This window comes from Lepisosteus platostomus, chromosome 19, assembly GCF_059453375.1.
Source record: "Lepisosteus platostomus isolate fLepPlt1 chromosome 19, fLepPlt1.hap1, whole genome shotgun sequence".
Lineage (NCBI taxonomy): Eukaryota > Metazoa > Chordata > Actinopteri > Semionotiformes > Lepisosteidae > Lepisosteus > Lepisosteus platostomus.
Window position 1 is genome coordinate 8,125,094 of NC_142629.1, and position 24,049 is coordinate 8,149,142.

Below are 24,049 nucleotides of genomic sequence, written 5' to 3' on the forward strand. Positions count from 1 at the left end.
TTACAAATGAAAAAAGGAAACTGCAGACATACAAAGAAATATAGTAAACACCGATACTTTGTTTTAAAAAAGGAGCAGTTCAGTCTAGCACAAGACCGTTCAGCTTGTTGTGTTTTCCAATCCACTCCTGGGTAAGATCTCAAAATAGCTAGCATCCTAATGATTACACTGGTCCTGGTAATTGTAGAATTAACTAATTAAGAAACTGGTTGTAGTAACATTCTGCAATGGAGTATAATGCAGGTGCTGTGTTTTCGAGCGAACCTGATGTAGTGGGTTGCCATGTTTCAATTAATTAAAGCACACACAGTAAAAACCTTCCAACATAAGATAAGCATTTCAAAACTGAAATACTCACATAACCTCCAGACGAGCTGATTTTGAGTCATTGCCAGCCTGAGACAGCACCTCACATGTGTAGTCTCCGATGTCCCCTGACCAAGTCTGGCTGATCTGGAGAGACCCCTCCTTCACACTGATCCTGCCACCCTTTGTGCTGCTGAGAACTGTTCCATCCTTTTTCCACACAAACCTATGGATCAATCAGTCAATCAAGGTATATTTATCAAATGCACAACAATACAGCATATAGCAGTGGTTGTCGGCAATGAAATACTCTTCCGCAAGCTCACAAGGAGAGATAGGACAGAAGTTGATAGAATTAAGGTTACAGAGTTGAATACAATAAATTATACAATTTACAGGATTTACGCAATTAATAACATAAGGAGATATGGTAGGGATATGAGGTGTCAGGGTAAAGGTGCCCCTTTCAGTTTCAAGTGGACTGACTATATACAGTATCAGTGGTCGTTTGGGTAATTGCTGATGGCTGCCGTGGTTGGCTGTTTTGCAGGCTTATTGCCTGAGAGAAAAAGCTGTTTTGAAATCTGTTCGGTCTTTGTATGCTTCGGTATCGTTTTCCAGACGGTAGTAGAGAAAACAGATTATGGTTGGGGTGACCAGGGTCCTTGAGAAAAGACCTGGCCTTCTTGAGGCATCTAACAGAGTAGATATCCTCTATGTTCAGTAGCACGCAGCCGGTGATGTGCTGTGATGATTTCACCACCCTCTGCAATGCTTTGCGCTCAAGGATGGAGCAGCTCCCATACCAGGCAGTGATGCAGCCAGTCAGGATACTCTCAATAGTGCACCTGTAGAAGTTAGCCAGGATATGTGACGGCATGCTGAACTTCTTAAGTCTGTGAAGAAAGAATAGGCGCTACGGTGCTGTCTTGGCTACGCAGCTGGTGTGGTAGAACAAGGTTAGGTCTTCTGTGATGTTAACACCTAGGAATTTAAAACCGCTGACCCTTTCCACTGCACTCCCGCTGATGTAAATGGGTGCGTGGTCTGCTCTTTAATGTTTTCTGTGAAACACATTTGTAAATGAAGCCCCATAAATTAAGTACTACAGTCATGAGGGTTGTTCAAAGGAATTAAAAGTGTTTTAGTAAGTGACACATAATGATCAGTTATGGATATGGATTTTTTTAATGGGCTCTATCTGTAAGCAAGTGTTAACAGCTTTTGTAAAAAATGAAACACATACAAACAATGAATAAAAATAGTAAGCATATAAAATGGTCACAGCTGTTTGTGTCGAGATGTAGACAGACATACTGCTAATATCTTTAAAGGGCATATCATTTTCTTTCACCTGACAGACACTCTAGGGTCATAGGTTGCATGGCACTCCAGCACTGCGGTTGTTCCTTTGATGACACGCCTATCCTCAGGAGGCTTGGATATGGAGGTGCGGCCTGGCAGAAACAAATACATTAGACAAAACAGAAGAAATTCCCTGACATGCTATGCAAAAAAGAAAAAAGAGCTATGTGACTAGATAGAAGGGAATTAATTTGGACAGGAATACTTTAGAACACTGCTTCTTCTTCTTTCTTATGTGTTACAAGTCATTGAATAAGAGGGCGAAAGGTTTTTGAATATTTTTTTTCTCAAGAAACATAATCACAGTGTAAAAAACAGACATATCATGAAGGAAAGACTAAAAGAATAACTTTGCCAATTGGATGGTTAAATTGCTGTTTTTTACATCATATTTATTCAGCAAACGATCAGAAACTTTCATTTAATTAAGTGAAAGACTTGGAAAGAAAGACTTGGTAGGCCTCTATTGTCTTAACAGGAAAAATATTGCACGTGCATCCTTACTCCACACAATCATTGAGGCTGTTGCATTGATGGCTCCCTCGGAGTTTGTGGAGTAGCAGGTGTAGTTCCCCGAGTCCTGGAGGAAGACAGGGCTCACCTGCAGCCCCCCAGACTCCAGAAGTGTGAATCGGGGTATCTGGACAGAACCACTTGCCAAAATCTGACCACCTGTAATACATAAAGGGACAGGAGTCAGATTCACACAGGGCTGGGAAACTATGTTAAAATCCAGCATTTCTGAATGATTGTAATACTGACTGAGAGACCCATTCACAAGGGAAGTCGCTTTGAAAAGGCAAATTAATGCTACCTGACTCAGAATGGCTAAATAATATCTTATTTTATCGATTTGCAAATTACCTTTTTTTCTAGTTGCAAAAGCTTTTTACATTTGATGGTTAATGAATACAGCAAATATTGAGAGACAATAATTACTTTTCTAACAGAAGATAATAATTTCAGTAACCCTGCAGTGGCAGCAAAGATATATATATAATGGCTAGTCGCAGTGGCAAAGAAAATAGCTCTGCATTTCACGTATCAGTAGGTTGTAATAATGAAGATAATGGTACCTGAAGAGAAAAACCTTTACTTCCTTAGTTATGTTTTGGTCGTATCTACATCCTGATAACATGTAACTAGGCAACATTACACTAAAAGCGTAAACACTGTTTAGGCAGTGATCTAAATGAGGTAGACAGTTATAAGCAGAGGTTAATTCCAAACTAAAAACAAAAAAAAAAACAAAACATATACACCTAAAGAAGGCTCTCTAGCCAAAATGCTGCTTTTGTCTCTTTCTTTTGACTTTTGTCCAGTAGCTTTCCCTTGCAATATGTAGCTAATATGCATTAATTATTGTTATTAAACACAGTATTAAAGGGCCATCCACTATTGTTTAGGCACAAAATCAGGTTCCTATTAAAATATACAAAATAATAATTAAAATATAAGCTGTTTTTGTATGCCAGTTACAATTATAGTAAACACTCTGTCTTATTAGGTTAAATAAATCATTCTTAATATGTCAAAATAAATTGAAAAAGATTCCCTTAAGACATATACAAAATAACCATGAAAATAATTTATTTCTGCAACATCTCAATGGAACTGATGGTAGATTATAGATGGTAGATGGTAGATTATCATAGCTTTGATCCTTATAATGTCTGCTTGGGAAGGAACATACTGTAGGTAAGTTCTGCATTTGTCCATCTACTTGATACATAAACTCTTCTGCAGTGCTGTTGATATAACGGTTGCCTTGTTGCCTATGTTTCAGTACCTTAAGATAAGGTAGGAATGATGCATGCATTTTAGACCCTCAGTTTGACAAAAAAAAATAATTTGGTGATTTTCAACAATTCACCTCCTCAGGATGCCAAAGGCTGCACTTTTAAAGTGATGGGTTTAAAGTGATGTTGTGAGTTTTTGTTAATGTCAGCATTCCATGAAAGATAACTGCACAATGACACAAATGAATCTGAATCAACAGGGCCACAATATTTGCATTTAGAGCTTGATTCTGGAGTTTAGTCTCGTATTAGTTTAATTCTCATCTTTTCGTAAAAAAATATTTACCCTAGTACAAATGTTGACCATTGACTGCAGATCATTTCTATAAAGAATAATACTGCAGTATCATCAACATGCTGGGGCATGTTTAGTTTAGAAGAGGAGTCGCTAAAGATTAAATTACCGTCCACTAGTGAGTTAGGTACCCTACAACAGTGAATTTATTTGCAATCCAATGGAACATGGGACTCAGAAATGTTGTGAAATATAATATAGCTCTGGTGATGACACACCTTTTTATTAATCCTGTTCAGACTTCAAAGGGCTCTATAATGAATCCTTGCTGAAGATTGCTCCATACATATCATGATGAAACAAGCATAGCATGTTGAAGATATTTTAGGACATCCATGGAGCAGCTGTATCTTTTAAAATTCATGATTCATGATTCATAGACTCAAATGTCTTTTAAACAATCCATGCAATGTAGAGGGGTACGTTTTGCTCCCGGTATTTTTTCTGCAATTAATTGGTTAAAAAATAATAACACACATGCCTCCTCAACCACACTAGGATTCTGAGAGTATTTCTTCAGAAAGAGGAATGAGACAGTTTAGTTTATTTTGTAGTGATCTTGCCTGTGATGGAGAGCAAAGGGATAACACTGTAATTTCCACAGCTGGATTTGTCACCTTTCCTGAAAAATGTAACAATCACCCTTGATATTTAGAATTACCTTTTCATTTTCGATCTGTATGATGAGGCATGGAGGTATAGTGTTGGTTCCTGTCCACCATGCTGAAAAAAACCTGAAAAAATTCCTTCACCCCCTGCTGCTTTGTTGCTCTTCATTTATATGAGAGCTTTTATCACCTCATTAGGTGTTGGCAGAGTTCCTAGTGTGTCTCTAATTAGGTTTTATGGGATGGAATCAAATATACTATTGTTGACAGTGGATTCTTGATTGGCCTCCGTGCCAGATCATGACTAGAGGCTCATCACTCACTATTCTGCTCTCGCTACTATTATTTGATCACCAAAGAACTTTGAAAATGTACTGGAGATGGAAGACTTCTGTTAGAAATATCTTTTATTTTGTAGAAACAGTTTCACACCAGTTTCCACACATATCTTGACAGAAAGCAACCTTGATCCAATGTTAAGGAGACCAAGACAATTAGAGGTCTCATTCTAATGCAGCCTTTATCTTTCAAACAGTATTACATATTCCAGGTGGTACATTTCCATACAGCTATTCTGTCACTAAAGACAAGGGTTAATAATCTAACCTTTGGATGTGATCGCAAACTGACATCTTGCCTATTGTATCAATTTGAAGGGCCCACACAGTGAAAGATCACTGATAATAAGTAATATAAAAATTTTAAGATTTACTTTTTTTCCAAGTGATGGCAGGTTTTGGTGCTCCATTAACCTCACAAGCAAAGATGGCCAGAGTCCCATCAGTAACTGTGATATCCATAGGGGCCCGAGTGAAGACTGGTGCCATACCTGCAAAATTCAATTAGACGTTTTAACTTGAAGTCCCACTATCCAATATGAAGGCATTTGAAAACAGCAATGAGCTGACAATCTGCCACCAAGCAATAGGTAATGAATAAAAATGAATTTCTCCTGCTGTCAAGACACTGCCATACCTTTCAGTGTCTGCCCAGTTCTGCACGGCCTGCCTGCTATGACAGGAATTTGTCTCACAAAACCCATCATAAATACTACCTTATGTCTTTTTTTGTCTGTGTCCAAAAACGTTTTGATTTTTCAACTGATTTTTATTAATATGATATAGCATCAGTGTAAACCAGACAGACAGGTAAAGTAAAGGAACTCTGTTTATAGAGCTTGAGGTTTATGCTGTGTTTCTGTCAGGAACCTGATGGCTGGGGACAACACTGTTTATATTTGATTTGATATAAAAAGTTATAGATTTCACTGTTGAATCCTTGTCATGATAAGAACATCATAAGGCTCTCAATTGAAAAAAAAAACAAACAACAAAACTGTATTACTATTCTATTTCCACCTGCAGCTCCAACACAGGTCTATATAGTTAGCAATCCTAACTTTAAAATACAGATCAGAAAGTATTATTGTTCAAACTGTAGTAGTTACTGATGGAATTCTTAAAAAAATGATGCAAACTGAATATTATAATGGCAACTATAGGTGTTCAATTAATTTACAATTGTTTGGCAGACAATTTAATCCACAGCAATTTACAATTGTGCTAATACCATGTATACTGGAGGGCATTTTAGTGGAGTAATTCGAGTGAAATACCTTTCTCAGCGGTAAAACACAGTGTCACCACCTGGATCTTTTCTGTTAATATAATCGAGCTAAAATATAATCTTTGCTAATTTCACTTAAATTACAAAATGCTGTTTGTTGAGTAGGATATCTTAATCTGAGAAATGCATCAGAATCACTAACATTTTAACTGAGATCCACAACTGCAATTGAATCAATTCAGTGTCACTCACACTTCAACAATCATGAACAACTTTCAATTCAGAAAACATTTCAGACAAGTTTAACTGCTCAACTAGTTGGCCTTTCATTAAGGAAAATAACACTTTTGTTGAAATACTTTTGATTTAAAATGAAAGTGCTGGTCAATCGATACAATTAAGTTAAAGATCAAAGGATGGCATCACAATTGCACAATTAATGCGAATAAAGCTGAAAACTAATTCTCCGCTTGTAGACATTAAAAAGTTTATACTGTGTATGTTAGATTTATTATAAACTGTGCACATAAGCTATTTAGAAACATGAAGTGTAGATTTGCTTTTTACACTGGATAGGAAGCTAATTAAAGGGAAAGGATTTATGCCTTAGCTTCCTAAATGTTTATTTCTCATTGAAATCAATCTAAGCTCTAAAACGATGACCTGGGGGAATGATTGACATCCCTTTATTTCTTTTCTATATTATTATTACTACAGTCAACAAAGTCAAAATGTACAATCAACATCTCCAGAGAACACAATTCAAAGCAAACCAAACACAGTTTCTAAAAGATCCTTTGTGTACTTAAATAATCACCATCATCAAAGGTTTGTTTTGTTTTTGTAGGTGAATTAAGAAGCATACAGCTCCCTGAATAACATCTTTACATGAAAGAGCAAAGATAGTTACTATCAAAAGAGATCAAACTAAGTTTCTTTTACAATAGATGTACAAGAAAATACAGGGGTAAGCACAAAGTGTTTGCTGGAGTTTTATAAGACACTTTTCTTGTTTCATGTACCCAGCAAATCTACTTTTCCTACTCCTAACGAGAAAGCCCTCGAGTTGCACACATAATCAAAGCCGTCACCAAACCCAGAAATCTTCACCAATTACACCAAGAAAAAGAAAAAGCTGCAGAGAAGCTTCAAGCTACTCTATAATCTGAATTGTTAACTACACTAAAGAAGTAATGTATACACTAATTATGCAGAAATGAAAAATAAGCTGTTCTGTATAACAATGTGGAAGCTTGTCAGTATGTTTTATATTGCAAATACAGTGTAATTTAGCTAGCAATTTAGAGATTAACATGTTTTTAATATCACCCATTTTGAAAAAGAAGAACACTGACCTAACTTACAAAGGAATAGGATTTATAGTTTAAACATTTAATTTTATGCTGAGCACGAGCTCTTGTGTGGGGAATCGGCTGTGAACTACTAGTATACTGAAGACCCTCATAAAGAGCTACAGAACACTGCAGGTGTTCTTAGTTCTCCGTTTGTAGACATTATAAAGTTTATACAGTCTATGTTAGATTTATTATAAACGGTCTACATAAGCTGTTGAGAAACATGAGGTGACTCATTGCATTGTGCACTTCAAACGGGAAGGACAAAACCGGACGTTGTATTTTAAATGAATTCCGAGTTCCTAGATCTTTAAACTTACTTGTAACATCAAAGTAGGCATGTGTTTGGATTTCTCCAGCTGAGTTCCTGGCAAAGCACTGGAAGATTCCAGAATCATCTGGTTGAACCCTTCTGACTTGAAGGCCCATATTAGACACCACCTTGTATCGAGGGTTATTCAGTTTATTGAGAGGCACAGAGTCTTTGTACCACTCCAGTCTGGGCATTGGAACACCTGTGAAAGGATAAAGGGGAGTCCCACAGTTTAATCAATTGAAGTACTGAGTTTCTCATAAAAAAAAAAACAATTTACTGGCTTTTAAAGTAAAACAAAAAACTAAAAATGCATTAGAAATGTTTTTTTTTTCTGAGGGGCTGATACTATTTTAACCTTTTATGATGTTCTTCTCGGTGCAATATTTTTTATTTACTAATAAGCTAGTGTTAGGACACTGAGTCACAAATACATTATTTAGAAATTACAACAACCTCGTACGGCCTATTAATGCTTCGTATTACTACTTGAAAAACACAAGTTAAATGACAGCCTTGTAACAAATGTTTCCCTGTACTTCTTTTCACAGCTTTTAAGACATAATTGATAGTAACAGAACATTACTGCAACATCTAATTTCAAGATCTTCTTTTTCCACAAATTCCATTTATTTTACAACTACATTCATCCTGACATTTAACTCTCTGGACCCTTTAAAAAACTGCAGTCCCCATGACAACTTTCTTAATCTTAAATCTTGCCATATTATGTATCTTATATTGTATTGATTTTAAATGGTAGAATAGCTCTTTGACATCCGTTTCCTTTTTCTAAATGTATACCTTTTAATAAATTGAATTGGTATGTTAAGCAAAGAAAAGAATCTCCAGGGTGCATGATTGTCAGGGTATGATAGAGTTTTACAACCTTATATAAAAGAATGTGTTCACCTGAAGAATCTTTACCCCTTGAAATGTCTGTTAAATGTCCTTTTTCAAAAGACACAAATAATGGCAGGAAATTTGATTCTTCTATACAAACTCAAAGCATAACATCCATATTTAGAACACTAGTGGCATTTTGAAAGAAAAAACACATTTAAACACAAAAACCCCTAAGCTGATGAAGCACTAACCATTGACAATTGTCTTCTCACTGTAGATGAATATAACTTTAAAATGCGTGTTCAATCAACCAGCAACAAACAACCGTCATTTCCATCTTACTCATAATAATAATAAAAATAAATGTTGCAAAAACAAAGTTGTTTAAATGTGTTTAATTTATTTCTCACATTTGAATAGTACTTTTTATTTTTATAGCATAGGAAGGGACCCTCTTCATCTATCACTGAAGTACAGCACCAGGCAAAGAAGTGAAAAACTGCTTCACCAATTGAATTGAGGGAGGCCAGACCGTATAAGCGCAGAATTTAATTTAGCCATCGAGACATCATGGTTAACACCCCTTCTCTTATGAACAGTGCCATGGGATCCTTAATGACTAAGAAGTCAGGACCTCCATTTAATGTCTCATCTTAAGGGCAGAACGTCCCACAGCATAAAGCCTCTGGTCACTGCTATGTGCCACTGTTTAAGAAATTGTGGTCCAGAGGGAAGACTGCTACCTATGGGTTCACCAACACCAGCAGCAAACTGGTTATCGCTAGAGGTCTCCCATCCCAGCACTGACCAGGCCCAGCTTTACATGTGACTGAGATCTAAGAAAATCAGACAACAAGGTGGTAAAAGAGTCAGATTCTACCAGTACTGTACCATTAGACCAAAAAAATACACATAACATCCTATAAAGTTTTGAAAAGCCCAGGTGAGAGAACTAAGAGGAAGAATTCCAATTCAATCCGTTATTACAGCAGTAAAGTTTCAAAATAGAAATCAGCTCCTAAAGTTTGTATCATGGTTCCAATAGGAAATCAGCTAAGAAATTCTACAATTCTACCTAACTGACAGAATGTCCTTACCTTATTTAATCAACAAAGCAAAATACTGACAAATGCATAGGAGGAGATTCAGTACGTTTTTGTGTAGCATACTTCTTTGCTGGCTATGGGTCAATGTATTTATTTATTAGTGGTAATTTCACATTTTTTACATTAATTTTTTACATTAATCATTGACATTTGTCAAATCTTAAAAACTTTATTTTATATATATATATCAGCCAGCAGCCATATCATGCAGCTCACAACTAGCCCCACACTGAAGCTCAGCAGGTATAAGCCTGATTAGAACCTGGTTGGGAGACCTCCTGGGAAAAACTAAGGTTGCTGTTGGAAGAGGTGTTAGTGGGGCCAGCAGGGGGTGCTCACCCTGCAGTCCATGTGGGTCCTAATGTCCCTGTATAGTGATGGGGACACTATACTGTAAACAGGCGCCATCCTTCGGATGAGACGTAAAACTGAGGTCTCATCCCCTGAGGTCATTAAAAATCCCAGGGTATCTCTCGAAAAGAGAAGGGGTGTAACCCTGGTGTCCTGACCAAATTTCCCATTGGCCCTTACCAATCATGTCCTCCTAATAATCCCCATATATGAATTGGCTTCCTTACTCTGCTCTCCTCCCCACTAATAGCTGATGTGTGGAGAGCATTCTGGCGCACTATGGCTGCCATCGCATCATCCAGGTGGATGCTGCACATTTGTGGTGGTGGAGGGGAGTCCCCATTACATATAAAGTGCTTTGAGTGGAGTGTCCAGAAAAGCACTATATAAGTGTAAGCAATTATTATTATGATTATTATATAGCCTCTTTAAAGGTGGCTTCTCAAAGAGCTTTACAGAATGACAACAACAATAAATAAAAAGAATACATAAGATAAATCACAATTACAATATACAGAGGAGACCGTGGATGGTGGTACTAAGTATAGTAGGAGCAGAGATGTAAAGAATGGAACCAGTTAGGTACAGGCTCTTCAAAGAAGAAGGTTTTGAGTCTGGGTTTGAAGGAGTTTAGAGAAGTGACTGAGAGAGTTCCAGAGCTCTGGGGCATAACAGGAGAAGGCCCTGTCACCCATAGAACAAAAACGGGCTTGGGGAACAGTTAGGAGACCAGAATTTTAAGAGTGAAGGTTGCGAGGTGGGGAGTAGGTTTTTCAGATTTTTTTTTAATGAAGCATCATTTTTTGAGAACATTGAAACTTTTTCATCTAGAATATTTAAGCTTTGTTAATACAGTACAGAGAAAAATACTAATGACATTGCTTTCAGCTCAAAAATGACAGGTAAGAAAAAAAACAGAATATAAACACCACCTAGAGCCTATAATAGATAAATTATTTCTAATTAATTAAATTAGATAAATTCAATTACATAGTCTTTATGGTCATACTAATGTGTCCTTTGAATAAAATGAGCGAATCCATTAAAAACTCTAATTATTACAAAAAAACATTTCTTTTTCCATTTTCAACCCAAATATAATGTAAAAATGTATTTCAAAACACCATAATTTGATTCATATTTGGTGTTACATAATGCTGTAATAATTAAGCTGGTTTGTTACAGCTATAATATATTATTTCATATTTTTAACATAAGAAACACGTGTGGGTATGTTCAGTACAGAGGGAGATTGGTCTTCCTGTGTACTGTATGGACAGTACAGTACAATGGCCCTCAAACAAAGCCCTGAGGAACCTCACTTCACTGCACACTTTAAAAGGATTGATTATTATTGAAATTGACAGTTTATTATTCAGTGATTATTATTATGTTTCAAGTCTTATTAATTAAATTTCATTTAAATAGGACAAAAAAGTGATAATCTAAGAGACTCTAAAGACAGTGTTTCTATTAAACTGAAATTCACCTCTATCTAGTTGAGAATTTATTCTTTTCAAGAAAGCTTTGATATGACTCTGAGCTGCAGTTAATGTCTATCTTTTAAATGTGCAGTTCTGCTATTAAGTTAGCAATGCTAAAGCATTCATAAGAAGGGCAATACTGGTCAGTGAGCTTTCAGATATGATGTACAATATTCTTTTCTTGAGATAGAATGGATATCTAATGGAACTTATAATTACAGATTTAAAATAAAGTCTGTGCTTTATGTATGCAATAGGTTTTCTTATCAAAGACTATTAACACAGTCTATTGACATTTTTGTCTTGACATTTTGGAGAAAGATTTGTCATTCATTTTTATGAATGTAGAACATAAACTCAGGAACCTCTGGAGAGACACTCCTGCACTTTTGTATGAATCTCCCTATCTTGGAGAACAGTAAAAGGTTTTCATGCTATCTAGAAGTAATGTGACAGAAATTCAGCACAGAGACCTGACATGTATCACAAGAAGAGAACAGCAATTTTATTTAAATGTGTTCATCTCACATTATGTATACAAGAACTACATAACAAATATCAAGGGATGCTAAATAGAAAGCTTTTGAGATTCTAAGCCTTTGAAATTTAATTAACTAGTTTCAATGTTCGATTAAAAATTAAACAAATACAGTATATTGTTCTTAAAATGTGAATATACAAAGCTGATGTATAATATACAGAGCCTATTGAAAGTCTACACCCCCTTTCAAAATGTTCATCTTTTTTGCCTTATAGCCTGGAAATATAAAATGCATTCAATTAATTTTTGTATAAATCCACAGACTGTTTTCTACTCCACAGCTTCTAAGTGGAAAAAAAAAATTAGCCGTGTTAAGGATATTATTAAAAAATAAAACTGAAATAGCTGGGTTGGATAAATGTCTCCCCCCCCCCCCCCTTTTGTAACAGCAGTCCTAAATTAGCTCAGGTGTGACCAATCACCTTCAAACTCACACCAAGTTAATTGGCCTCCACCTGTGTTAAACTCTAGTGATTCACATGATTTCAGGATAAATTCAACAGTCCCTATAGTTTTTCTCTGCTGGGTAGTGCATTTCAAAGCTAAGAGCACCAAGGAGTATTCAAAAGAACAGCTTTGGGACAAAGCTGTGGAAATGTTCAGACCAGGGAATGGGTATAAAAAAATAACACCTGTGGGCACGGTCAAGATGACTATTAAGAAGTGGCAGGAGTGTGGCATCACCAACACCCTGCCTAAATCCTTGTATTCTACCAAACTTTATAACTCTGACACACTGTTACTCTGTCACTCTTCATATAAAATCATCTGTCACTCTTCATATAAAATCATCACATGGTAAAGTATTTTTTTAAAAATAAACTGAAAACTTGAACTGAACATACAACATAAGCAATGTATATATTTTTTTCATTTACAATGTACAGTAAACAATATAACGTATAATAATTACATTATACTTTGTAACCCTTTTCACCCTTATAGTTATCTTGAGTGCAGGCACATCTGTTGAAGGCATCCCACACAACACACAATATCCAACAACAATTTCAGCATTTTGTAGTCTTCAAGGAGGAGGTCTTCCCTTCTTTTTTTAAACAATACAGCCACACTCAAAAATCTAACGCCTTCTGACAACATGTCATTGGAGCAAAGTATTAAGCAGGATTAAAGGTTAGGAAACCACTTACCCTGAGCTTGACACTGAATGTTGATAGTTTTCTCCACTTCTCCCATAATTTTTCTCTCAGGTTCTGCAGTGAAGTAGGGTGACTCTGTCAAAAGCAAACAGAAAGTGAAGAATATACAGCTTTTTAATCAGGTTAGGTATCACAAGCCGTCTGTGATGTGGAACTCGATTTGGCTGAAAATACTGGTTTGCATTAAATGAGACCATTGCATTCAGTTTGTAAATCTTCTGAAACATTGAAAATAAATGACAAAGAGTTAGCCCCACACCCCATTGGCCCTTGAATAACATGTTGTAAACATGTAAAACATTCTAAAACCTTAAAACAGCAGAGAACTAATTTGTAAAATGTTCTCCCAAAGCAGGACTCTTCAAACTTTACCTTGGTATGCTTTAGGTTTCTAATTTATTATTGAAGGTAGAGTTAGTGTAGTGTAAGCAATTGACTATCCTAAGTTTTTTTTAATTATTTCTCTTCATATTAAATAGTAGCCTTGTTTTAATCTAGTTGACACTGTGTATTTGTTTTTGTAAATGGATTGTTTCCAATACATTTAATAAAGAATACAGTTGCAAAACTAAATATTTTTAAAGTGAAAGCAGTCTATTTCCCCATTTTGTATGAAAAGTTATGGATTAGAAGTGGTATGTACTGTATAAACATATTTACTATAAATACATAATATAGATTTACATTCAGACAACTTATAAGAATTGCTGAAAAATCATCTTAATATTGTGTATGTCACTTCAAGCTAAGAAAGTGCAATATAATTGTTTTTTTCACATTGTGATACACAGAATAATGGGCATCAAAAAGAGGCTAGCATTTCTAACAGATACAAATGTAAAAAGTTATTAACAGGAAAAAAATAAACATCCAGATGTTCAATGGGGCCTGAAGTCTACAATAAGACATGCATGCTACAAATGTCACATTCTCATCTCCTAGAGAAACTGTTGTTACATGATTAGTATGTGGACTCTTGAGCATATCAATTAGTACACCACAGTCGCTGATATCCATCAGGGTGTTCAACACAAAATGTTGACCATTACAAAAGTGGACATCACACAAATGGCAACATATTTCAGACTCCAACATACACAGGCATCAATATATTATTCGCCTGATAAACGGGAAAACTGTTTCCTTTTCTGTTTTTCTTACCTGAATTTCTCCATCTTGATATTCAACAGGTGAAATTATCCCACCACCTGTGCCCACTCAACTCTTTTACTGATGAGGCTATTTAGTGCTCTTGCAATAGTCAAAGTCACTTGATTGTATCGCTATCAGTCATGAATGATTAATAAAAATCTCAAAAACATTTAATCACTACTCAAAATCTGTTAACTTTATTTTTCTAATAACATTTCTGCATAAAAAGAGTGATAAGTTTCTCTGATGCTAATATACATAAGTGACTTTTCTTCTCCTATCACACTGGCCACAACTACGAGCTTAGTCTATAAATGAATGCTGGCTTTATAATGAATAGAGAGTACATGACATAAATATTCAACATGCTGTTTAGTTCTGTACATTAATCTGCCAGGACTATATAAAGGACAACTGTTATTCTATCATGGGCGTGTCAAGATAATAAAGCCCAACAGACAGGACTGTTACCTGGCTGTTATCTCACTGCTGGTTCTCTTGTACAGATTATCTCATTTAAGTCCTCATGAGACATGATGTCCTTGAGAAGCCAAGTCAAAAGACTTGAAAACTGTCTACATCCTTTATATTTCTACAAAATAAGATATTACTATAAGAGAATTAATACATTTCAAAGGCATTGTATACACAGCTCAATGACACTGTAAGTTGGATTTGATTTTAGAATTTAGGAAGAAATAAAGTCTGTTGTTCCAAACTTAATACACGATCCTATAAATAGATAGGTTCACTGACAAGAGTAAAGAAGGTCGAATACAGGACCTTGGAAAATAAATTACTTTCTACAAGCAGAAAAATCCTGTAGAAACAAACAAAATGCAGGCAATTGTTGTTTGCATACACAAAGCTACATTTATTTAACTAAAACTGTGCCATGTTGAAAAAAGAATAGCTGACATGCCTAAAGCCTTAAACTTTAGGTTCCTTTTAAACTCATCTGAATCCAAAATACAAGACAACAAATGCCTGAGGTCTGAAAAAAAATTTAAAAGACAAGAACAAAAACCAGAAGGGCTGGTGATTAAAACTAGTCCGATTCATTCTATGTTTAATGTCATAAAGGAAAATAACACCTTTGCAAAAATTCTCACAAAATGACAATTTTATTAGTATCATTTTTTTCAGTGTTAGGCAATGCTATTTAAATTATTGGGCACTCTGTACATGAAGAAATGGAAACCATTAAACAAATTTTTCCATGCTCTTGTTAACCATACCCTACCCAGCTTCAGGAAAAACCAAACAGCTCCCCCTTTGGTGTACTCCATGGCCATACTAAAAATGTCACTACTAATGATTTCATTATCAACCAAATGACAAAGAGGTACAAGTTACTGTGAAGGTCAAGGTTATGCAAAGGCCAAACAAATATCTTTGAAAGAAAAAAGAAGGAAAAAAAAACATGTATAATGGCAAATCCAGACTGTAACTACAGGTTTACCTATGATGGAGAGAAACGCCTTTGACTCCACTGTCTTCACACTGCTGTCTAAAAGAGTGGCCTCACACACGTACAGGCCCACGTCTGCTGACGTAGGATTGATGATGGTCAGTCTTCTCCCAAAGGTGCCAGTACCTCCAGTTAATGTCATGCCATTGCGCTTCCAAGAAATGCTCAGCTTTTCTACAGGTCTGTGGGGAAATATGGAATAGGAGACAGTGAGATTTCAGAGACTGCAGAGCAAACCACCAAATGCAGGTCCATGAATCTGCATTTTAAATAAAGCTTTGCAAAATTGATACACAGTTTCCATGTAGCTGACTTGGTTTTTGGAAGTTGAAACAATATTAATTAATATCAAAAAGGATTTCAATAGGTTACACAAGATAGGTTCACACTAGGTTTCTGTTTTTCAAGCAATCTTATGCATTAGATCAGGCTGTCTTTTGCTAAGCAATTTCTCCTATAAATGGATGGAAAGAGACTGTAATGAGACCTTGCAAAAAATGACGCTGTGTCTCTCCTTTAAAATTCAATCCAGTTTAACTATTTGCCGAAATTGGTGCAGTTACTAGATCCGGTATGTTTTCCTTTTCATCAAGAAAAAATGAGAAGGGAATCTTCAAAAAGGCTGAAAACACGTCACTTATGTATAAGATTATCAGATTTTATTCTTATGGATAAAAAAATGAGACATGAATTTTCTTGAACTGTAACTTCTGTATTACTGCCTTTATTTTTTTAAAGTAATCCCTACTTCACTCTTTAGTAATTTTCATTTAACTCAGAAAATTTCTCAGTTGGAAGACACGATTAAACACAGTAAATTGCTTTGATGTTCAATACTAATAGGAGTGTCTGTGTTTAAGAGGGAGACCCCAGAGGGGCTGACCTTGCATTTGCCACACACTCCAGCGTCGCTTCGCTGATCCCCGCCACCACGGTGGTGTTTCGAGGTGGAATTACAATAACAGGAGCCACAGGGTCAGCTGGAGCGTCTGAGTCTGTCCACGGAAGGATAAAAACAGCCTAATGAACCAATAGCATATACAGTAAAAGCTCTGCCATTCTGCATCCATGGGGAATTAGGAGTGCTGAAGAGCCAAATACACTGGTTAGTCAAGAGTAAGGATGCTTTCACATTATCAATAATACTAACATTCTGCACAACCTTATATAAGCCAAAATCTAAGCAAGATGGAATGCACTTATTGGTATGTCTGCACTTACAACTGTTATTATCATTATTATTATAGTACTGCAATACTACAAAATTACACTATTACAAAACTCATATTATTGTTCTGTACAGTTCTTTAATAATAAAGAGCACAGCAAAAATTATGTGACATAGAACTTCACGTCTTCATCCTTAGAGTTGGCTTATCAGCGACGACTAAAAGCGAGACTCTGCAAACAAGGATTCCGGACATCACACATGTAATAACAGAGATACTGTACATTGCAGAATAGCAAAGAAAGACTGAGGCTGTATGTAGAATGTCAGAAGGTGTAAATATGTCAAGATAAATCTAGAAAATGAATCACTATGTCAACACTACATACAGTACTGTATATGCTATACAGATGCAGACATTCAAACCCGTATCGCACACATCTACCCACAAACCACCACACTGTACCACGGTACATGATTGACTGGCCAAAATGATCGACAGGGGCACTCGTGGTCCATTGGTCGGTAGTGAAAAGATTTAATCATTTAATCTCTTTACTGTGCACATTTTAATCCTCTTAGTATTGAATATTTATATGGAATTTTACCACTAAAGGGAAATTTTAGTAGCTGAGCATAAAAAGAATAGGAGCATTACGCATCAAACAGCAAGATCTCACACACTGGGACTGATCTGTGATCTGTGATCTGTGATGTGGTTGAGTGTGAATTGTGGTGCTCTAGCAGGTTGAAAAAATAAATAAAAACCGGTTTAACAACTCTTAAGCATACTGTAGTTTTTGTTAACACAACTTTATCAGTGAAAAGACCACAAGCATTTTTCCTCCCCTCTACATTCTCAGAGTAGAATGTAATTTATTATTAGCACAATTTATTGCAGTGCTGAATTTAACATTATTGATTACTAATAGTTTATGCTAACACCTAACTTTCTTAATTAGATGTATTTAAAACAATGAACTAAGTGTAACATAGCATTCAGAAATACAATCAAGAATAATTTTGTGGTGTATGTATAGATGAATCTTTTCTAAAATGTAGAACAAAATTAAAGAAGATTAAAATCTGTAATCTTTCCACCTGTTTAATATTAAACACTAAGTTATGAATGCAGACGCAATTGGTGCTTTACGGCCATTGTGCAATACTGAGCTCTGCGCTTCCTCCCTTTCTCAGTGCCGCCTCCCCCTCTGACGCAGTTCAGTGGGCAGCACGCTGTTTTCAAAGCCTGTGATTGCTGATCTGTTCTACATACAGGAAGACAACAGAATATTATTTTTTCTATTTGAAACGTGTATTTTAAATGTTTAATTAAGAAGTAAAAACCTTATAGCGTACACAGTGATTCTAAGCTGATCAGGAGGAAGAAAATCACCCGTTTTTTGTGCATAAAAAGTGGTTATTAACTATCGAAACCTGTTTTTATAGCTTTTAAAGTCGTGTATTGTCTAAGCAGGAACACATCATTATATCTTGTTTTTGCTTTATTTTTTAAGAATTAAAAAAACAACCTAATTTTAAAGACCTCTACTTGTGAAAGTTTTCGCAGCCTGCACATAAAACTATATACACAATACTGCTGACATTCTTTACTCAGCAGCTTTAAAAACAGCAGCCATTGTGTTCAAACCATTTTTTTTACACAGAAGAGTGACACAGCTTCGCGTTGTGAATCTGTTTTTCTGTGTTTACAAAGAAAGTGGATTACAGTAATACTACCTGCTATATAGATACATGTATTTAGATATTTAGATTCTCAGTGCTTGTGCAATCGATGGAAATGTTCAAATAAATGTGCTAAAGAAATAAACAAAAAACAAGTCATTTATTCCTTTATCATATTGGCTAGCTAATGTCCTGTCCTTGTTAGTTAGCTACTTATATTACTATATTCTCAGGCAGAGGAACGTAAACAGCTTAGTTTTCGTGTTAAATACATTTGTTAAATTATAATTAATTCTATACAGCAATCACATATTTGGGGACCGTTTTATAAAAGCAATAAGGCACTCGAGGCCTGTGCTATATCGTGGATATAGTCACAGTTAAAAGGGTTGCCGCCCCTCTGCATCATGTCGGGCCTAATAACACCTTTTAACTGTGACTATATCCACGATATACAGTAGCACGGCCTCAAGTGCCTTATTGCTTAAATAATTAGATTCTGAAAAGTATGAGTTTCTTTTACTGCGATAACGAGCGCAAGTATTCATGGAAAATGGTAATCACTTAACTCACTTTGAAAGTTTTGTGATATTAAGAAAAAACAACAAATTCAATATAGTGTCGATAATATTTAGTCAGTAATAATATCAGTTGCAGTTTTAAATTATTTGTTGTTATTATAAATGACTAAGCTTCTAACTTGTTGTGATATTTAGAAATATAAAAAATGTCAAAATACAGGAGTGTCCATAATATTTGCTACTTTAGTTTTTCAAAGAAATGTCTGTTAAAAGAAAACTCATGGCAATAGCTGGATTTGATCACCCAACCTCACACTTATAAGTCAGTCACTTAAGCCACTGACACAGTCGCATGACAAGCAGTAAAAACAGCCATACACACATACTATTGTTTGTGCAACAGTACCTGAATATAATTATATCGTTATTAATTTATATTAATACATTTTATTTATTAATATTATTAATATATCATATTAAGGTATGCGATTCCATATTATATTCCCTATTAATCAAATTCTAAAAGTATGCTTTTGTTTACTCCGATAACAAGGGTATTCGCAGAAAAGGTTTAAAGGATCAATTTTCACAAAGTATGTAAACGGACAGTAATATGGTCAGCAGGAGCATGTAAAAACGTTTCCGAAATAACCACATGTAAGACTTTAATGCTTAAAATGTTTAGGGAGCAATGGAATACTGGTGTGTATCTTTTCTTTAAACTACCAAGACCAGCCATATACAGAACAGTTTACATACAGTAATATGTTTATGTTCCTAAATTAATATTTTTTATGGGCATGTGAAAGGCATGGTGACTCGGAGATTTGTATGATTGGAAACGAATGCATGATCGGATCAAGGAAATACTGTGGTGTTACATTTTGTCAATGAAAAAATAATGTATTTTCATTTAAAAAGACGGTCACAAAGAATGTGGACCAGGGTAATACTTGTGAGTTTACAGCTTGTCCAAGGTCATTCATTATTAATACTATTAGTAATATCTTTGGTTAAGACTTTGATGCATAAAATATTTCTGCATAATTAAAATATTTATGATAAAGGTGGTAGGTTGTGAGCAATCTTGCTTTCATAAACTATACCAACTTTTTAATGTATAATGATTAACATGCTGTTATACACAGTTTAAATTTAAAATTCTAAAGAGTATACAACTGAAATTCTTAATAGAATAAAGATTGTCCCTCAGCAGTGATCGGGATTCTAAACCAAATGATTTCTGGTGACAGCTCAAATGCTGTACAGGAGAGGTTAAGTTTTATTAGCTCCACCTGCCGGTTTTACAAGGTGATTCCTTGTAAACAATCTAATTTGCATACGGTATATTGCGGTGTACTTCGTTGAATGGCTGCATCTGTATGTATACACTGGCCTCTGTTTGTGGTAACTGAATGAAACAAAAGATGACAGCAAGAGAGAACGCAAGCTGGATTAAACTAGAAATTTTTATGAATAGTAAAGGATGACTTTGTATTGGTTTATGGGGTAAATGCCAGTTAGTAATGCATTCCAGTTAATAAAAGGCTGCATTATATAACTTTACTTTATTGATCAACAGTCGACAAACACCATGTAAGTATTTAAGGGGCACTCCCCAACTTTTGATCACAGAAATATGACTATGACTACATGTAAATAGGTCACCCAAAAACACACACTTGGATCTTTTCAAGTTATTTATCTTACTAATGACCTCCAAAACAGTTTTAAATGAGACACAGACTATACATACAGTATTGAAATGTTTATTACTTTGGTAGTATTGGTTTTAAAAAGTATAGTTATTTCCATCATGGAACTTTCCATAGCCACTAAATATGCTTGAGAGAAAAAGCTTAGAAAAAGCACATCATGTAAAAACAAAGAAAAATCTTTGTTTAAACATAAATGACTAATATAAAAATATCTTCTTTGTATAAAGCCAAAATACTAGATAAAACACCAATCTGAACCATTTTGCTGAATGGATTTAATTCTATACACTATATCACATTACACTTTTTAGACTGCTTACACTTTTAACCACAAACTGAACATAGGTGGAAAAATACACTTTAAAATGACCCAGATGGAACAAAGCTTGAATTATTATTTTTTTAATTAGTGGCGGGTTCTGAAAATTTAAAATCATTAAAGCTCCACAAGATACTGTAGTAGTATTTTCCATATGGAAAAAAAGAGACTTGAGACTTGATCACAATCCTGGCTTTTAAAATTTCCCTAACTTTACTCAGGGATTAATTACATCTTCAGGGAAAAACATACTGTTTCTGGAAATATTGCCAATTTCAACCAAGTTTGGGGAACATTTGATCAATATCTTCTGTGAGAAAAAATGGTTTCTTTCCTGTTTTACATTAAAATACAGTATCATTACTATGGAAAAAAGTGTAACTTTAAACCAGACATGTAGCACTTGCTTTCAAGGAAAAACCCATGAAGTCATTCATGTGACTGTTCTACTGAACTTCTGTATGTTACTGTATAATATCCAGTTTTTCTCAAAGATAAGTTACAAATCAGATTCTGGGACAGATCCTCAGTACCACAGTGTAGTATTAAATCAAAGATGCCAAAAGGATAAACATGACTCATGCCATGGAACTGTTGAGATTGTTTTTAACAGTTCAAATTAAAAAGAAAGAAATTCCCTTCACAGTCCCTTGTGAACGTAAATTGTTAAAACAGCTTGCCACACTCCATTGTGTTCAGATAAACCCCATGTTTTTTAACCTCTTTCATTAACCAAAGACCTTTTAAATGTGTCTGTTTCTCAAGGGATACAGAAAATCTATGTGAACAGCAGGCACATTAAATAATTGATAGATTACTTGGCTGCAGGGTTATATTGGAGACTGAAAGAAGAAAAAATCTACATGTTTACTAGGAGATCAATGGAACTTGATCTGGAACAGAGCAAGCCACATACAGTATTCTGAAGGTGGTTTAAGGGATTTTTGGTTTTATCACTCATATGCTACTTCTGCTTATGTTCCTATGCATATAATTAACATTCTACATTTTTGCCCACTTCTTTAAATTATATTTTTAAAAATTAGATTTTTAAATGGGAGTAGGTAACTTAAAAGGAAGGCAAGTGAAAGACCTCAAGCAATACAACTGATCAATGTTAGGCAAGAAATTGAAAAGTCAGTATCAGAATCAGTTCAATTTGTGTCATAGGGAATCAATGAGAAGTAAAATAGTGAGATCTTAAGAAAATTAATGCAGGAATAAAATTAGGTGCCAAAGAATATGAATCAACCCTTTGATGTCGTCTTTGAGGAAATGTATAAAGGAGGTAATTGAATCGAACTCATGAGGCTTTTCAACTTTTTAAAAAAGCTGAAAGATTCATTTGTCATGGAGAATATGTGGAAATAAACAGATCATAGTGGTAACTAAAACTCCAACAGGATGACAAACTTTACAAAATAAAAAAGAAGGAAACCTTTGGAGAGTATGGGACAAAAACCAAGTTAAGAATCCCCTGCAAATTTTGTTCTAGTATGCATTTCCATATTTTGTGCATAGTTTAACTGAACTTCATTCTGCTCTGTAGTTTAAAAGATTATGTTTGATAATTAAGCAAAATATCAGTTTTAGTTTACTGATGCCTAATAGCTGGTCACTAGGAGACTTACAGAATGTTTAGCACTTTTGAGTACAATTCCAGGAGACAAAAAAGGAGGCTAAATCTGAGCAAAAGACAAACTTGTCAAAAATCTCTTCCAATGACTAGGAATAAAAGCAGTTACTTCAGTTAAATTCAAGACCATATCCACAAAGAATTATTAAATGTTATTTTAGTTGATTAAAATCACTGTAGGCCTACTTCTCAGTCACAAATTGCTTGGGCAGATTTTCTTTGTAATCTAGCAATAGCATTTCAATCAGTAATGCTATTTATACAATGTTCCTAGACCAGATTAATCGAATACGTAGTTCCAGGGCCATCCGGAAGTTGGATGCAAATCAGAAAATGACACAAAAAAAATGACAGAAAAAAATAATTGAGAAAAATATAGTATGTTACAGACATATTAATATACACCTTGTCAAAGAAATACTATTGCACAACTTTTTTTTTCTCCATACATATATACATACAATGCAATTTATGATTGCATTTATCTTGGTGTTCACAAGCAAACACACTTCCCTCTTAAAATAGCATTAATCATAAAATATAGTACAGCAGCTCTGAGACATATAGTGATGTGTCAGAATCCCAAGTAAGGTAACGAAAAACCAGACTTTAACAGGAATCAATCGAGTAAGTAATAAGATTCATGATGCATTACAGGAATAACCTCACGCCACATTATCTGATCGGAAAAATTGTTGTTTCTGTGAGAACTCATTCAAAGATTACTGATGTCAAGCTATTAAATTTGTCTGTAAAGTTATTTCTTGTATTTAAGCCTTTGATAAAATCACCACAGCTCCATGACTGGCAGAGGAAGTACACAGCGTAAACAGAACACGACAAACAGATGCACTTGGGAGGACTGTTGAACATTACCAAGATACTGATAAAACAGCTCATATCTGCCAGGAGTGTTATTAATAGAATTATCACGCCTGCATTTAGGACCTCACACTGTGGAAGAGGTGCTCAGCTACGCTGCTGTGTGGAAACAGATAAGAGTGACAAGTGTTTGAATGCAGACAGGGGTATCTAAGGTGCGAAGAATAATTAGAAGTTGTCTGATTGTTAAAAAGAAAGTCCCTAAAGAAAATAAGAAGTGCTCCAAACAAAAGTGACAGGCTGAATTTTTCTACCTTCTATTAATGGCCTTGAATTCAATAGCTGGTTTTCTGTAAGGGGGGGGGCTTTTTCCTGTCTTTCTTAAAGGGGGAGCAGAGAAACCAATAATTTGATCCTATCCACAAGGGATCTGTTTGACTCAACTCATTAGTCTTCTGTGT

The 24,049-nt window shown here is 35.1% G+C and overlaps 1 protein-coding gene across 4 annotated transcripts in view; it reads right to left on the reverse strand.

The window, feature by feature from the left end:
- The window catches only part of sdk1a (sidekick cell adhesion molecule 1a), a 493,742-nt gene that overhangs the window by 115,467 nt on the left and 354,226 nt on the right, over positions 1–24,049 (reverse strand). For all 4 annotated transcript variants that reach the window (XM_088612342.1, XM_088612344.1, XM_088612341.1 and 1 more), the window contains 8 exons: positions 16,602–16,713; positions 15,710–15,900; positions 13,087–13,170; positions 7,615–7,809; positions 5,086–5,202; positions 2,176–2,343; positions 1,661–1,763; positions 359–532 (listed from right to left, as the gene is read on the reverse strand). In XM_088612342.1, coding sequence (XP_088468468.1) covers positions 359–532; positions 1,661–1,763; positions 2,176–2,343; positions 5,086–5,202; positions 7,615–7,809; positions 13,087–13,170; positions 15,710–15,900; positions 16,602–16,713 — 1,144 coding nt within the window. The remainder of the gene's footprint in view (positions 1–358; positions 533–1,660; positions 1,764–2,175; positions 2,344–5,085; positions 5,203–7,614; positions 7,810–13,086; positions 13,171–15,709; positions 15,901–16,601; positions 16,714–24,049) is intronic.